General features: G+C 40.0%; 1 protein-coding gene across 2 annotated transcripts in view; it reads left to right on the forward strand.

The window, feature by feature from the left end:
- The window catches only part of pard3bb (par-3 family cell polarity regulator beta b), a 179,938-nt gene that overhangs the window by 68,840 nt on the left and 95,057 nt on the right, over positions 1-16,041 (forward strand). For both annotated transcript variants that reach the window (XM_063887866.1, XM_063887867.1), the window contains exons 16-17: positions 925-969; positions 13,531-13,746. In XM_063887866.1, the coding sequence (XP_063743936.1) occupies positions 925-969; positions 13,531-13,746 (261 nt within the window). The remainder of the gene's footprint in view (positions 1-924; positions 970-13,530; positions 13,747-16,041) is intronic.

Genomic DNA, 16,041 nt, shown 5'->3' on the forward strand with positions numbered 1-16,041 from the left:
AGTGAATAACATGTTAGTGATCATGATGGTTCAAACTTGATTTTTTTTTGGGAGACAGTGACAGCAGTCTTAGTGTGTGTAGCTCAGCCTAATAACATGTCTGTGTGTGCATCACACACGTGGCATCTACATATTTGTGGAAGTAGGCACACACACACACACACACACATACTCACACACACAAAAAAAAGCTACTGGACATGTTGATTCACCGCAGACAGATGCCGTCAGACACACACACACGCAGCTAGAATTACACTTAAGGCTTGGTTTTCATTAGAGAAGTATTTGCTGGAAGACGCCATGTTACTCCTTGGTTTCTGTGGTGTGTGTGTGTGTGTGTGTGTGTGTGTGTGTGTGTGTGTGTGAGTGAGATCACTACCAGTCAATGTGCTCCTCGTTGCCATTGGCCGTCTGTGTGCCTTTAGGAAGGAGGGAGGAAAGCAAAAAAAAAACTTGGGGAGAAAGTGAGAGGAGGATTAACAAGGAGCAATGATGGAGAGCATGGTGATCAAAGGAGGGAGGAAAACACTGCTATGGAACTGAAGAAACAATGAAAACAGGGAGAAGATAAGGGAGGGTAAAGGGCATAAGGTGAAAGGGATATATGTAGGGTACGTGGCAACAAGAGAGGGAATGAAGAAGGGAGGGTGAATGACAAATGAAGTGAACAAGAAGGGAGGAAGGGAGATGCCTTCAGTAGCAGGGAAGCTGGATTCACATCACAGGCAAGAAATGATGCTACGCTGCTATCTGCTCAGTCTAGACAGACGTATTAATAGAGAATGATGGAGAGGAGAGGTGGAGTAATGCTCTTCAGTTTAAAGGTCTTATGGATATGTGGACAGCAGATTGAACATTCGACAAACTGAGGAAAAGATATTAAAAATATAGAAGTATTAACATGTGTTCCTTTCGTTTCAGTGGCAGACGAGAGCAATGTCGGATCCCTGGTTGGAAACACTGCAGGTAAAGCAAATGTAAAAAAAAAACTGCACCTGCTTAATCAATGTCATAGAGACACTGAGGCACCACACACACACACACACACACACACACACACACACACACACACACACACACACACACACACACACACACACACACACACACACACACACATTCCCATTGGTGCGTAATCCTTTAAGGAAGATGGCATTAGAAGGATGGAAAACAGCAAACGAAAGAAAAGTCCAATACCACAAAAGACCCAAACCAAAAGGGAAATGGAAAAATAACCAAACAAAATGGTTGCAAACAACTGAGTCAGTTTTAAAAATGATGTGAAAACACTCTGTACTTTATCAGATTGCTGCACTATTCATAAAGAAAGAAAGTTTATTCAAAGAAGGAAAAAAAGGCCCGGACCTAAAACAAATAATAAGAAACAGAACGAAGGGATGCAAGGAACTGACAAAGTGTAAAAATGATCTGAAAACACACAGAAGCACTTTTCTATTTGCTCTGTACTTTTTAAAGATAAACTGTATCCAAAGATGCAAAGAAAGGGAAGTAAAAGAGCAATAAAAGTGAAAGCCAACAACTAAATAAGAAAAGTAAGAAACAGAAAAAACGGTGGCCAAAAGCTGAAAAGAGGTCAGTTTAAGAATGAAAGTAAGATTTTACACCGCCACCATTTTTTACCAGGGAAAATCTGAAGATGAAAAGAGATAATGTGTGTGTTTTGTCTGTACTTGATAGCACATATAATTTGACGTGCCCATCAGACTTGATTTGCTACTACAATACCTCCCTAAAAATGTGGACAAACAACATATACTGTACATGCATATATTTGTTTGTATTCCAGGAACCAGGATTTATTTGTGTTCTCTTGCAGTTTCACTTAGATTGTTGTTGTTCTTGAGCAATCAAACAGCCTCTGCTGCTTCTCTGCCTCCCCCTCATCCTCACTCTGTTTGAAGTCACTATTTACCATGTGTCCTCCTTTTTTATCCCCCCTCTCCAGTCACATTTACATGCCACTTGACTTTTCCTCGTGTCTGCCTTCTCTTCTGTCCCCTATATGTTTTAGCTCCTCTATACCTTCCTCTACATATCTCCTCAATTTGACACAAGTGCAAATGAAAATAAGATTCTCAGAGGGATTGAGAGAGAAGAGAAATGCAGACCTTTGGCCCCTTCTTAAAGACACATATAGTCAAGTTTGAAAAAAACGAGATAGAATCCCAGATAGATCACCTGAGCCTGCACACACTTTTTAAAGATTGATGTCAAACTTGTGCTTGTCTCTTTCCCTTGAAGTATCCCCGGTGTCATTTGGAGCTACAGTACTTCAATCTAAGAGCACTCATCCCACTCCACGTGTGTCTTCCTTTCTGTCTGACACTTTATTGTTGTCCAACTCTGCAGCCTTTTTCCAAGTTCTCCTTTACATGATGATTTGACTTTTATGTACTGGGTCTATAACTATTCTAAACGAAGCAAGAGCGGCAACTTAGGAACATAACATTCAAGATACGGACTGAATGCGAGGCAGTTTTTCATTTCTTTTGAGCCCCTTCATAAAACAAAAAAAGACTTTCCCTATTGTAGCAGCTGAAAAGATAGAAGAAACATCTAGTTTTTCCTTTTGAGTTTCTCATCCTGGCTTTGGAGCTTAAGTGTAACAGGAGTCCAAAAATGGTGCTGTATGAGGCAGACATTGGGATAGCAGTTACATGTGTTCCCGACAAGATATAGTGATGTAAAAAGGAAGTCAGGGGAACATCTTGCGCAGGGAAAGAGGATTACTTCAGAGGGATTGAAATAGTAAACATGTAGAGGTAAGGATTTGTGGAAAGAAAAACACGAGTACTGTAGTGTCATAGTCTCGGGTTGTATATGTCTGTAGGTTTCCAAAACAAAGCTTCTGATTCCAGCAAAGTGAATCTGTTGATGTTCTGAAAGGTTGTATTAACTATTTAATCATGTGCACTGCCCTTTTAGCTGCCAGAGAACTGTAAATGGAAAGACCTTGAAAAGCTATTACCGTAATTTCCGGACTATAAGCCGCTACTTTTTGCACAAGCTTTGAACCCTGCGGCTTATAGTCCGGTGCGGCTTTTCTATGGATTTTTCATGATTTTTGTGATATCGTAAGAGGTTTTGTTTTGGTTTGTTCCGCTGTTGTACGGCACTACTTTGCCTGGCAGAAGGGCATGTGATCAGACACACAGTCACGGGGGAAAAGAGTGGTATGTTGGTCACATGTCCGTCTGCCAGGCAAAGTAGTGCCGTATGAATTAGCGCGAAAAAGAGACTAGATTAGCAAGAGCAAGACGAGTACTGTAATTTCCGGACTATAAGCCGCTACTTTTTGCACAAGCTTTGAACCCTGCGGCTTATAGTCTGGTGCGGCTAATGTATGAACAAAACAGGATTTCCCCCTAAATTTAGCTTGTGCGGCTAATATTCAGGTGCACCTTGTAGTCCGGAAAATACGGTAATTGGTGTAACAGGAAATCTGTCTCCTCAATGCCTTTTCCTTGTGAGCATATTTACATTAATTGACAGAACTTAGTGAATGAAATGCAACAAGCCTGGGAAATGCTACTAGTTGTTAGAGATATACACTAGAGTTAAAGCAGGGGTGTCAAAACTTTTTTTTACTGAGGGCTCTATACAGTCTTCTTGGCCACTCACTAGAGGTGAGGTTTACTGCCTCATAAGTTAAGTTACAAGTTAGCACAATCAATCCAATGTAGGTCAATTATGCTTGATATTTGAAAATGCTTACATACATATATATTAAAGTACATTATAAGAACTGCACAATTTTCAGGTGTGGGCAATATTCCATTATACTTTTTGAATTTACTGAGGGCCAACCCTGGGTTAAGGTATCTAGTATGGCCACAAACACTTCTTAGTGGTGCGTTGGGCAAGTATATGTTTATGTTTCCCTTTATTTCCTGAAAGTACTCACTCTAACACCAACCATTCCCAGTAAGTCAACACAAACTTTCCCAAATCCAGAAGAGAACCATGAAGGTTAAAAAAAAACAAGTATGCAAAATTGAGAGTCAACATATAGGACTTTGGACTTAAAAGACTTGGTCCCATATACGCAAATTGCAGTTATTTTAAACAAACACCAACTAATACATCCTGAAACTGGACTTTACATTTACGTGTTGGGCTCTGTGACAGTTTTCCATCTCGTTCAGTTAATATTGCAGCTTTGTATCTTGAGGAATAAAAGGCAAGGTTAGCTGCGTGACTGTATGTTATCAAATGTGCTCTCTTTTATTGTGTTCAACTGTAGGGTACATGTTGTTTTGAAACACTTTCCTCGAAACCACTCCAAAATTGTAGTTCAAGGTTAACCCCGTCCTGTGACTCTCTTCTACCTACTTAAGTCTTTTACAGGACAACCGACATTTTAGATTGCAGTGATACCTGCACGTTTCGAAGTGAAAGTTGATTATTTTTCCTCTGTAAATTTCACCATACTTTCCAACCTTTTAATTTTTGTGTTGTCCCCAGTAGTATGCCTGTTGAATACCTGGTAAAGCCTTTATGGGCTTTTTTTCCTCTAGCCTATTCCCTTTACCTGTTGCTTGTCAACGTGTCTCCTGTTTTACAATGCCACAAAGCCCAGAGAGCTGTTAAAGAGAGTGTGTGCCTGGCAGACGTGACAGTTCTTTCCAACCCACTTTCCTTTAGCTCTAATGCATTTTTTATAACTGACATGCTTCCAATAACCCTGCGCTGAGACGTCAGACAGCTGCATGGACTTTGGTAAGAGAGGGGCGGGGGCCTGCCAAGAGAGAAGTTTAAAGACAATGATTTCTGGGAAAGATATTTTTTTTTTCACTTCCAGCAATGGTCTGTCCCTCTACACCCCAAGAAACCACACTCACACACATGAAGGTTTCACGGTTATGGTCATTTTATGGAAATGGAAAGTCTCTATCACCCTGTGGAAAATGTGAACCTTGGAAGATTTCATATTATATTATAATTTTGCAGAATCTCAGATGCAAAGCGATGGAAATGGGAGACCATATTACAAAGTGTGTGTGTGTGTGTGTGTGTGTGTGTGTGTGTGTGTGTGTGTGTGTGTGTGTGTGTGTGTGTGTGTGTGTGTGTGTGTGTGTGTGTGTGTGTGTGTGTGTGTGCGTGCGCGTGTGGCAACCTTTCCTGAAAGTGAGCGAGGATATTTGAGTGTTTTTTTTCTGACTAAATGCATTTCCCGTGTGTGGATCCTGCATCTGATCACATTTTTGAATCTTTCTTCAGTGGTCGGACATTCATGACGTCTTTGTGGTGGCGCAGATAAATAGGAGCTCTATCGTTCCAGTAATAAATCAAATCAGCTGTGGAAGAGGAAACACGTGAAATATATTTATGGGAACAGAAGGGATGCTCCAAGAATACATTGAAATTACACATCATTCAAGTCACTGTCATAATACACAGTACCGCTTTACATGAACAGTTTAATGGTGAAAAGGAACATATCAGTATCTTTCTTGAGTGGAGATATTCATTCTTTCCTCAAGACACTTTAAATAGGACAGTCAAACACACACTGCTGACGAGGCATTAAACAAACGGTTGCAGCTGTGTTTCTTCCAACGCATTTTCCTTTGGTGATGAGGACTGCCCGGAGCGGTTTGTGTGTGCGTGTGTGTGTGTGTGTGTGTGTGTGTGTGTGTGTGTGTGTGTGTGTGTGTGTGTGTGTGTGTGTGTGTCAGTATCAGAATGTTACATAAAATAAATCTTATGCAATTAATAAGGGAACATAAAGAAAGGGAGAAAGCGATGATCTTTCCAAGTGTGTGTTTGTGAGCAAAGGTAGCATGTTTCGATGCTAAAGAAAAGAGGCCCCTGAATTGAGGAACTCCTCATGTCACTTTTGTCCGCTAAGTTGCATAATGATCTTCTGAAATAGAGTAGCCCCTGTCCTTTAAGTAGGATTCAAACCAGTAGTAGTGTGTCAGTTTTTGTCAGCATGTGCAAATGTCTTCAGTTGTTTACTTGTAGAAAGGGCATTTGTGTAAGTACTGACGGTGCTTTGACAGAAAATAATCTTCTTTGTCTATAGCTGAGGACACTCTCCCATGCACAACCGCAAAGCAACACACCCAACCCAAGTTTTTTCATTCAGTAAACAGGTGTTATGAAATTAATCAACAGCTAAAAAGCTTGTTGGCTTTTGTTAGAGTTTTCTGTTTTAATGTCTTTCTATTGCCTTATTGTGGTTCCTCCAACCCACCGACATCTCTCTCTCACTCTCTGCTCTCTCGCTCTCTTTCTTGCCAACGCCATTCAGGCTTAGAGGCTGACAAACAGGCTGAGGAGCTTAGAATGAGCACCATCGCTCTGAAAATGCATGTGTGTGTGTCAGGGGATCGTGTGATGCTGAGGCAGGCTGGAGCAGTCCATTGTCTGAATCTCTCCCCGGTGGAACTTTGACTTTGACTACGACAATCACACACTGACAAGTCTCTGCCAAAACTGTGTCTTTTAGAGAGCCTCATCTGTATATACACCCCCCCCCCCCCCACACACACACACACACACACACACACACATCTCTGTTATTGTCTCCATTTTATTTCCCTTTTTCTTTGTTTCCTGGTATTGCAGACTGTGTTGTGGATTTAACCTGAAGCCACCTTGGAAGGCTGATGTGGATTGACTGATTAATTTGTCGGAAGGAGACCAGCACATCTCCTGTGTGTGCATGCGTGCTAATCAATGCTGCATGTTAGCTCTTTGCAACATGTTCTTCAATGAAAAAGTAAAAAAAGCTGAACCAAGCAGTCCCTACTTCCCGATCTTTGTTACCATTATACGTCACCTTGCATAAAGGTCCGGCGATTGATCTTTAATATCGTTTGCTGGTGCATGTGTTTTTTCGTTTTAAGGTATCTGTCTGATGTGTTTAGCACACATCAACGTTTATTTTTGTTTGTGCTGACTCTTGGCTGCTTGTATATTGAATACACTTTGACCCCCTCTCAATTTCCCACAGTAAGCCAATAAAGGTGAGCAGTAATCAGGAGATGGTCCGCGTTGTCGTTTCCCGCTGGTACAGCCATTCATCTCCATCAGGCTCCACACACTGATCACTGACATGTACTCTACTGTACTTGTATGATGCTCGAGAGAGAAACCGGAGGAGAGAAAGTGAAGCCATTTGTCTCTGTCCAGGACTAATCAGTTACATTCTCATTGATGGATTCATTTTGGTGTGTGTTCGTTGAAGAGTGTGTGCTTGCTTGTTTACGTGATAGATACGTTCCTTTTAACTCTATGCAACATATAAAAGGACACTACACTGTAGTTTTCCATTATTGTAAAACATGGTTGCAAATAATGTTAAACTCTTGTCTCTGTTCTTAAAAATATATAATCTTTCAGTGACAGATAGTGTCTGTCGTTGAACTGTCGTTCAAGGTACACATCTCTCTTTCTCTTGAATCACAGCTGGACTAGGATATCAGGAAACTTTAGATTAAGCTTTCAGATCTTACCTTACTCTAAATGCATGAGTTTGTATAACAAAAATGTGACAAAAGAGCGTTAGTTGAACAACAAAGCCAACCATCTGTCTTTCTGTCCAGGACTAATCTTGCAGGCTGCTGGACCCATCAAACTAATATGTTTTGTGCTCATTTATGATTGTATTCCCAATGACCTTTTGTCATTGAGGTTATTCACATTTTTGGAAAACAAATATTTTATTGACTGTCGACCCACTTGTTTTCTTAACCATCTCTTAAGGGCTAACTGCTTCAGCATCAAATGGCTAGCTTATAAGCTAAGCTAAAGTCTCAGCTAGCTGTTGCAGCCCATATTTGGCGTAATTTGAAGAATAGTTTTTGTTACGTCTGCATTTATTTACTCAAGTTCTTCAGAAGTGTGCATTATTGCTTATAAAATGTATTAAACATTGGCATTTTGATGATGATATCTAGAAAATGGAAGGGCACATGGTTGGGAATCAGTCCAAATACCGTGTTGTTATTGGAATTTTTTGTCATAATTTATAAGCATTTCTTTTTAGTTGTTGCTATTCAGTGCAGCAGCACCTGCAATCAGTGGGAACCAGTTTAGTAATGACTTGAAGCTGAAAATGATGTCACATACTGTTTATGATGCACATTCAATTATTATGGAGCCCCGTTAGATAGTGAAACCTCATTTCATCTGCTTGGGAATTGAAACACAGATATATGATATGCTAGGAGCTGTCACTTACAAGAATGATCCTCCATCCACAATCTAGGACATTATACAACAGATACACACATTCACACTACCCCTCATACAAATACAAGAACAAGGCCCATAGGCATCCAAACACATGCACAAGAAAACAATTTAAGAGGCATGTCAAAACTTTTATGATGTTCTTTTTATGTATATGTGCCGTGTATGCATGAAAATAATGGTTCAAGATTCAAAGGTTTTATTGTCATGTGCACCAAAGCTACAGTGTATTTGTGGGCAATACAACTCCTTAGTCTGGGCCCGGGCCAACAGCGCAACATAAAATATACCTAAGACATGAATAACAAAGAAACAAGGAAGTAAAGTATAGACATACACATTTTGCAATTGATACAATAGAGCAAGTAAAATCCATGATATAAGATAACTATGTACATGTAAGATATAATTAGATCAAATAAAATACTGTGCATTAGAATAACTATTGTATAAAGTGTGATGTGTGTATATGTGATGGTTCCACAATGCTGTTTTCATTAGACAATGAGGTTTTTGCTCTGATGCGTTTTCCTGAAACTCCCGATTGTAGCACGGTAGAATTTCCACTCACGGTACAAAAAGCAAAGTCAAATCCTCTCATTGCTGAAAGAAAACTTAGAAGCCTGGGTGTGTACAATCTAGAAAAAGAAAGCAAAAATTAAGTTGCGTCTCCTTATGAGAGCTTCTAAATGTGCTTTGGTGTGCTGGAAGTCGCTGCTGTTGTTGAATCTGCTGGCTCTGCTGCCGCAGCCCGCTGCCAAAGCCGCTCCTTGGTGTAATTTTGACTTTCAAAGTAGCCCATTGCCTTCCTGCCAACAAAATAGCCTTGGGATAGCTTGGCATTTCTCTCTCGCTTTGTGTTTTTATTTTTTTTATTTCTTACTTAATTCTCTCGCCCCTTTTCCCTCTCCCCCTCTCTTTCTGTAGTTGTCACTCCCATCCTCTCCCTTTCACTCCCAGGCTCAATATCTTTGTTTTGTCTTTCGTTAGCATCCTCTCATGATGACTGTTTTAAAAAAAAAAAAAAATATCACAACCCCCCCACTCATTTCAAACCACTCTTGTCTTTCTTGTCACCCTCCTCCCTCTCCCTCTATCTCTTTAAAAGCAGCTTAATTCTATCATCTTACAGTTGGACAGCAGTAATTACATTTATGACACAAATCCTGCTACTCACAGCAAAATACTCTGTGTGTGTGAGAGACCAAGTGAGTGTGTGTTTGCTGCCATCCTATGATAACCCAGCCCGACACCACTAAGCTATTTATAATACTATTTATTTCTTCCCTACTACCCTGTTCTCTGCAAACACACATGTTTTGGCTCAGAGGTCACAGTCCTGTGTACACACCACATGTTCTTCTATGTTAGACTTCTAAAACTGACTGCTATTGCCCTCAAACTTTGTAGATCCCCAGTGGGAAATGCACTTTGACCCTGCCTACGTAGACTGAATCCAAACGAGAAACATCACACGCATATGGAATGCATTACATCTACATAAAAAGATGCGTGACTGAACGCTAATGTCTACAAATTGAGGCACGTCTTTTCAGCCTAAGCGTGCGGGATTATGAATTCATTGTAAGTAAAATCGTCAGAAGATGGTTTAACTTTGAGGGCGCCTGTGTTTTGAGAATGTTGTTGGCAACTGCAAACATGTTGGCTTCAAGAGTTTCTCATTAGAGTGTGAATACAAAGAGAATAATACATCAAAAGGTCCTGGACAATTAATGTTGAGTTTTTTGGTGGCCTTGGTTTAAATGTTACTGGCAGCCCTAATCCACGGTCCTCAGTTTCCAAACAGGGGATTATCTATTCTTAAGAATACACGCCACTCTTAGCCCCTTGAATAGACTGTTTGTTTTTGACAAAATGGTATGTCTCCTTTAAAAAAAAAATGTTTGGAATGAGATAAAGACCGTGCTGTGCTCCTTGGCTGAGGATTCCATAAAGTTTTTGGTGTAGTTTTCTAAAGGCGCATGCAAGTGTTAACATCTGGAAGTCATTTATCAATTGACACAACACAAGCAAACGCTTCCTATCATACCCTTTGACATATGCTTAAGACACCCTGCTCTGCTTGATTGATATCAGAAAATATCTCAAATTCTCTTTTGAAAGTTAAAAACTCTTGAGGTTTTACTGCAGTTCGAAGAACAAGTGGTAGGCATTTGATTTTAAATTGCCTTAACCTTTGACAAGAGTGGGAGGACAGTTTTTATGTTCGCCAACACCAGTCTATTTCTTGCTAAATCGTTAAGCATACAGCAAATTTCCATCATTCACTTTAGGTTTTACAAAGGACAAATCAACACATGTTTGCTATTTTTTCAACGTTGAACCCTCATTCAAAACCAGTATGTGTACGTACAAGAACATTATTGTTTTCCTCTGTAGACATCTCTGTAAAGCTAAATGAGATAAGTGTACACAAATGTTTAAAGGGGCCCTATTTTGTTTTTGTTTTCCTTTCCTGTTGTATGTTATATAGGTTTTAGTGTGTGTCAATGGTCTGCAATGGCTGCACTCCCAAATTTACCTCCATAGGGATTTTCTCTCCTACACACTCCATCCCTGCCTGAAACGCCTCCATTGGACGTTTACTTCTGTAACACAGTGACATCACTATTTAACATACATGCTTCTATTGGCTAGCACTCCATCAAATTGTACGGGATTTGTTAAAGGGGCGGGACAGCTCCGAGCGGTTGACCAATCACAACAGAGCCGGCTAGCTAACCAATCAGAGCAGACTGGGCTCTGTTTTCAAACAGAGGGTGAAAAAAAGTGCTGCAGCATAGGCAGTATGAGAACAATAAAGAGCCTTTTGAATATTAAAGGATGGAATCATGTCTCAGTAGAGACACAGCATACAATTATGCACCTTAGAATGTGCCTAATAGGGCCCCTTTAAAAAAAAAAAATGATACTTCAATCTCAGTAGATTAATAGTATAGTTCTGCATCAGGTTGTCTACTCTGATATACATGATTTATTGTAATGCCTCAATTTGAAGGGTCAATAATTAAGTAGTACAAACATTTCCCTATGATATGCAGTTTACTATGAGTAGCTTAAAATGGAAATACTCAAATAAAGGTCAAATACATCAAATATATACTTAAGCACATTAATTTACCATATGGGTTGGGTCAATATAGAATAATCACATTGCAAATGTATGATGTTTACTTCTTCAGAATATAATGAGTTTATGGCAGGGAGTCTCACACATGGCCCTGTCCCTCTCCTGCCCTAGCATCCGGCTCACATTATGCATGTGCATACATTTTTTTGTGCGTTATTACTGTGTGTGTGTGTGTGCTTGGTTAATGGTTGTTTAAATAGATGTGGAAGTCACATCAGCCGTCTCATATCCTTTGCTTTCAGAAAAACACTCACACACACACACACACACACACACACACACACACACACACACACACACACACGAGTTGTGTGTGTATAGGGAATCATTAGCTAAAGTGATGCAGGTTTAGCTATCATGAATCACAGTGGCATCATATCGACAAGCCAAGGCCAGCAAGGAATCCAAAGTGTGTGTGTGTGTGTGTGTGTGTGTGTGTGTGTGTGTGTGTGTGTGTGTGTGTGTGTGTGTGTGTGTGTGTGTGTGTGTGTGTGTGTGTGTGTGTGTGTAGGGATTACCAGTATTTTGAGCTGGCAACAAGCCCAGCTTTCCTCCCTTCTTCCCCATTTTTCTCTGTCTCCCTCTCTGCCACCGCGGTATTCCCCTGAGGAAACTTAATTTGCTCTCTGCCTGTCATTGCTCCCTCCAGTCCCTTCTCTCCCCCGCCAACTGTATCCACCATCAGTGTCTTTCCGGTGGCACGCAGTGACAAACCCAATTGGATTACCTTCTTCCCCTCTTTTGTTTCACAGCCTGCAGTCCTCACAGTGGGCTCGAGGCTGAACTTCTCCACTCAGCGGGTCATTAGCTTTGGCCGCTTTTCTGCAGCAGGATTGCATTAATTGTTAGATAGTTTGTGTGAAGTTATTTGGGTTCGCTGTCACTTTTTCAAGAATGCAAATAAATTAAATAAAAAAAATATCGACTTAACCACATAAGAAAATGTATGGCTACTTAGATTCAGTTCAACGTATGTGTATTTATAATACAATACAATAAAATCAACTACCATAAGAATCTAAAAAAAAAATATGTATTTAAATATTGCGTTTTGTCCTAATAGTTTGCTTACAGCCGTTTGATTACAACACTTGTGGACCTTACACACTGCCAAAACTGTGAAGTTTCACAACAGGTCTAATCTGTTCCTGAATCTCCCTTGAATACCTACTTCACCTCTCTGTCTTCTCGCCCATCACTCTCCTCTTCATCATCCTTCCTGCTGGATCCCTCCCTCCCTCAGTAATATCTCTCATGGTATACTTGTGATGATGGATGGAGAACCAGTTAAAGTGAAGCAGACCTCACATCCATCACAAACTCAACAACAGCAAAGTTAACTGCATCACCGTTTGTTTTTTTCTCCTGGCTCTGCTCTCCAGAGTGCTTCAGTGTTTTGGTCATTCTGGCTCCGAGCCAGCGTCTCCACAGCCTTTTTTTAAACCAATCAGAGCAGGGCACAGCTTGGTTAACCTGTTTCATCAGAACTGGTCAACATTGGACACTTGTTACCATATACATGCTTATTATACTGTTTGTTTTTTGATTGTATCTGTATTTTTGAAAGCACAACTCTCCCAGATATCCTTAAAACAATCTTGAAATTGTAATAAAATAATTTGATCTAAAAATAAGGCTCAATTTGTATTAAAATATATTACCTCGATCTTTCAAAACTCTTATGGTATGAAAAGTAGTATTTTTTCTATCCTATTTTCTGATGGTACATTGAAATGTCCCAAACAATTTGTAAACTCTAAAGCTGATCTAGTATTAATTCACCAAATGGCTCACCTCATTACCATCTTTCAGATACAGAAAATAGAAAAAACGTTTTGTAAAACTTGCCTTGAACTACCAAGTGGCATTCAAAGTCTTGATTCTCACTTGGCTTCATCTTGAGGAACCCTGCAACATAGTTGTCGACAATTTTATTGAATTATATTGATTCCAGTGGCCTTGTTCACTAAAAGATCTATTCCATACACTTTGGATCATACAATCCTCTTTGGCAACTTAGGTTGGCCAAATAGTTTGCCAACTGAGGTGAAACCCTAACCCTTCACCTCCTATTATACTCCCCAGTAAACAAGTCAATCTCTTCCCCTGTTCAATTCTCTGTCTTTCTTGTTTCCCGCTCTGTATCCCTCCAGCTCTATCATCTCCTGTGGAACTCGGCCCCACGCTCGGCTTGAAGAAGTCCAGCTCCTTGGAGAGTCTCCAGACCGCCATGTCAGAGGTTAACAGGAAGAACGAGCTCCTCCCCTTCCATCGGCCTCGCCCAAATATGGTCAGAGGAAGAGGCTGCAATGAGAGCTTCCGAGCAGCTATCGATAAATCCTACGACGGGCCAGCGGAGGATGATGATGGTAAGGGATGAAGGGAGTGTCTGGGCATTAAGCTGGGGGCATTCGTGTTTTAGTTTGATTCCTCTTTTGCTGTATGTATGCAATTAGTCAGACAATTCTATCAATATAAAAAAACAGGGAAAAGGTGAAGAAACAATGTTGTTTAATGCTAAGTGACAACTTTTTTAAGGTAAAGACAAAGAATTCTCAACTGTGGACCACACTTTAACTTTCAAACTTAAACGTCAACACCTTTCAAAGTTGTGATTTTAGCCACACCCATATCAGTGATGTCACAGAAGCTGTTTTACTCTTTATAGTAACACATGTTTATCAAATGGTTGACATGTACAATAATACTAAAGTGCTTCAACATTGGACTTTTATGACATAGTGACTGATGAATTGATTGATAAATACATGCTGGATGGAAATACAATTAACATTGGGCTCCTCAATAACAACTTCTTTATACTTATTTATTCACTAATTATTTTTGGAAAAAGCAACTGCTGGGCTCAGCCGTTTGGGTTTGCTTTTGTCATGGTCAAATGACCTTCATAAAATGTGGCATAGGATATGTGGACTATCATTGGCTACATGCCATCCTTGTGCAGTTTTCAGCAGAAAGCATGGGTATTCCTCTATAAACAAGTTATAAAATCAACAATCAGACTCAGAGTGGATGATTATTTCAGCTAGTTAAACTGAACATCTTATTATCAAATCACCATTAACGCTTCTTCGACATCAATTCCAAATAGTTGACAAAAACAACAACCCAGACTTGAGTAAGACTTGGCCATTCCCAGTTATAATGTATGTATTTATTTCAACAAGAACCATGCATACAAATAAATTATTCTCAGAAAAGAGATGATTTATGCCAGATTTGAGCTAATAACTAATTTCCATCTGCAGTCCTTAGGCAGGTACATAACAATCAAAAACCACTAAAAACATTGCATAATCTCTATCACCCAAACAATTATAAAACAATATTTAAGTACAGGTCAATAAAGTAGAACATAGTACAGTTAAAATATAATATTTCAATACGTTTATTGAAATATTATAGCAAAAACTTTAGAGTGTAGACTTGAGATTAGAGTGTGATTAATGTTGTCATGTAGAAGACACTTCAAAGTGTCAACACATCAGCATTGCCTTACAATATATGATTCAATTCAGCCCTGAGCTTTTAGCTTTACATATTAATCCAGTAGCTAAATGGTGTCTACTTTCTCTTATTGTTTTTGATGCAGTTCAATTCCCAGCTGTGTTATTAGCAGCGAGCTCTTATCAGTCACCACTGGAGTAATGAGCCGGGCTGTTTCAGATCACCACGCTCACACAGGATGGGACTAATAGGGCATGTCAACAGCACGCACACGCAGTGCCACATCTGTCACCGTCCTTCTCAGTGTTCAACACTTTGAGAGCTGTTGTTAATTGACAGAGAACAGTGAGTCCGAACACATGCCTCTTTGTCTTTCTTTATTTTGTGCACTTTTACTTGGGCTTTAATCATGTCATTGCTTCAATGTTCTTCAGCATCAGTTTTACCCATCTGATCCAGAGGAAAACTTTGCTAACATTTTTTGTGGGTGAATTTTTAGTCAGTGTTCATGGAAAGCTGCAGTATTATGTTGGATTCTGAGTGGGATCCAGCTAATGCCAAAGTGTTTCACAGTTTCCAGTGAATTTAGTCGTCAGGAGGAGGATTCAGCAGAGGCTTTGAGTCATTGCTCTTGATGTCTCATGTCAGCTGGCGTAGGATTACAGCACTAAATCGTTATTTCTGTCATTCTTCTCTGTCTACACTACCTTCACACGTGTTACATTAGTCTGCCATGAAATAGAAATAGGGCGGCAGCAGCTCAGTCGCAGGTTCTACTCACGATCGGAGCTTCAACACCTGAGGTGCCCTTGAACAAGGCACCGAACCCCAGACTGCTCCTGGAAATCATAACACTGTAGACCCTTTGCCCAGTCACTTCTTCATTAGTGCACATCTATAGTCACTCTCTGTGCGTGTGTGTATTTCGGAACAATGTGTGTACCTGTTAAATAACACCAGAGTGAAGAACTGTCAGGTCCCTAGAGACTGCCACTGGTGATGATTTTGAAATATTGGCAACAATCTTGAAAGCAACTCATTTTTAATTAACAGGAGAATGTGCACCCCAAAATGCATATTCTAATATTCAAGATTCCAGGGTTTTGTTATCATGTGCACAGTAGCTAAAGTGTAGGTATGGTAATGAAAATATTAGGTCCCTAGCTGCTCCAACAATGCAACATGCAGCTACAGTA

Source organism: Eleginops maclovinus, chromosome 7 (genome assembly GCF_036324505.1).
Source record: "Eleginops maclovinus isolate JMC-PN-2008 ecotype Puerto Natales chromosome 7, JC_Emac_rtc_rv5, whole genome shotgun sequence".
Classification (NCBI taxonomy): Eukaryota; Metazoa; Chordata; class Actinopteri; order Perciformes; family Eleginopidae; genus Eleginops; species Eleginops maclovinus.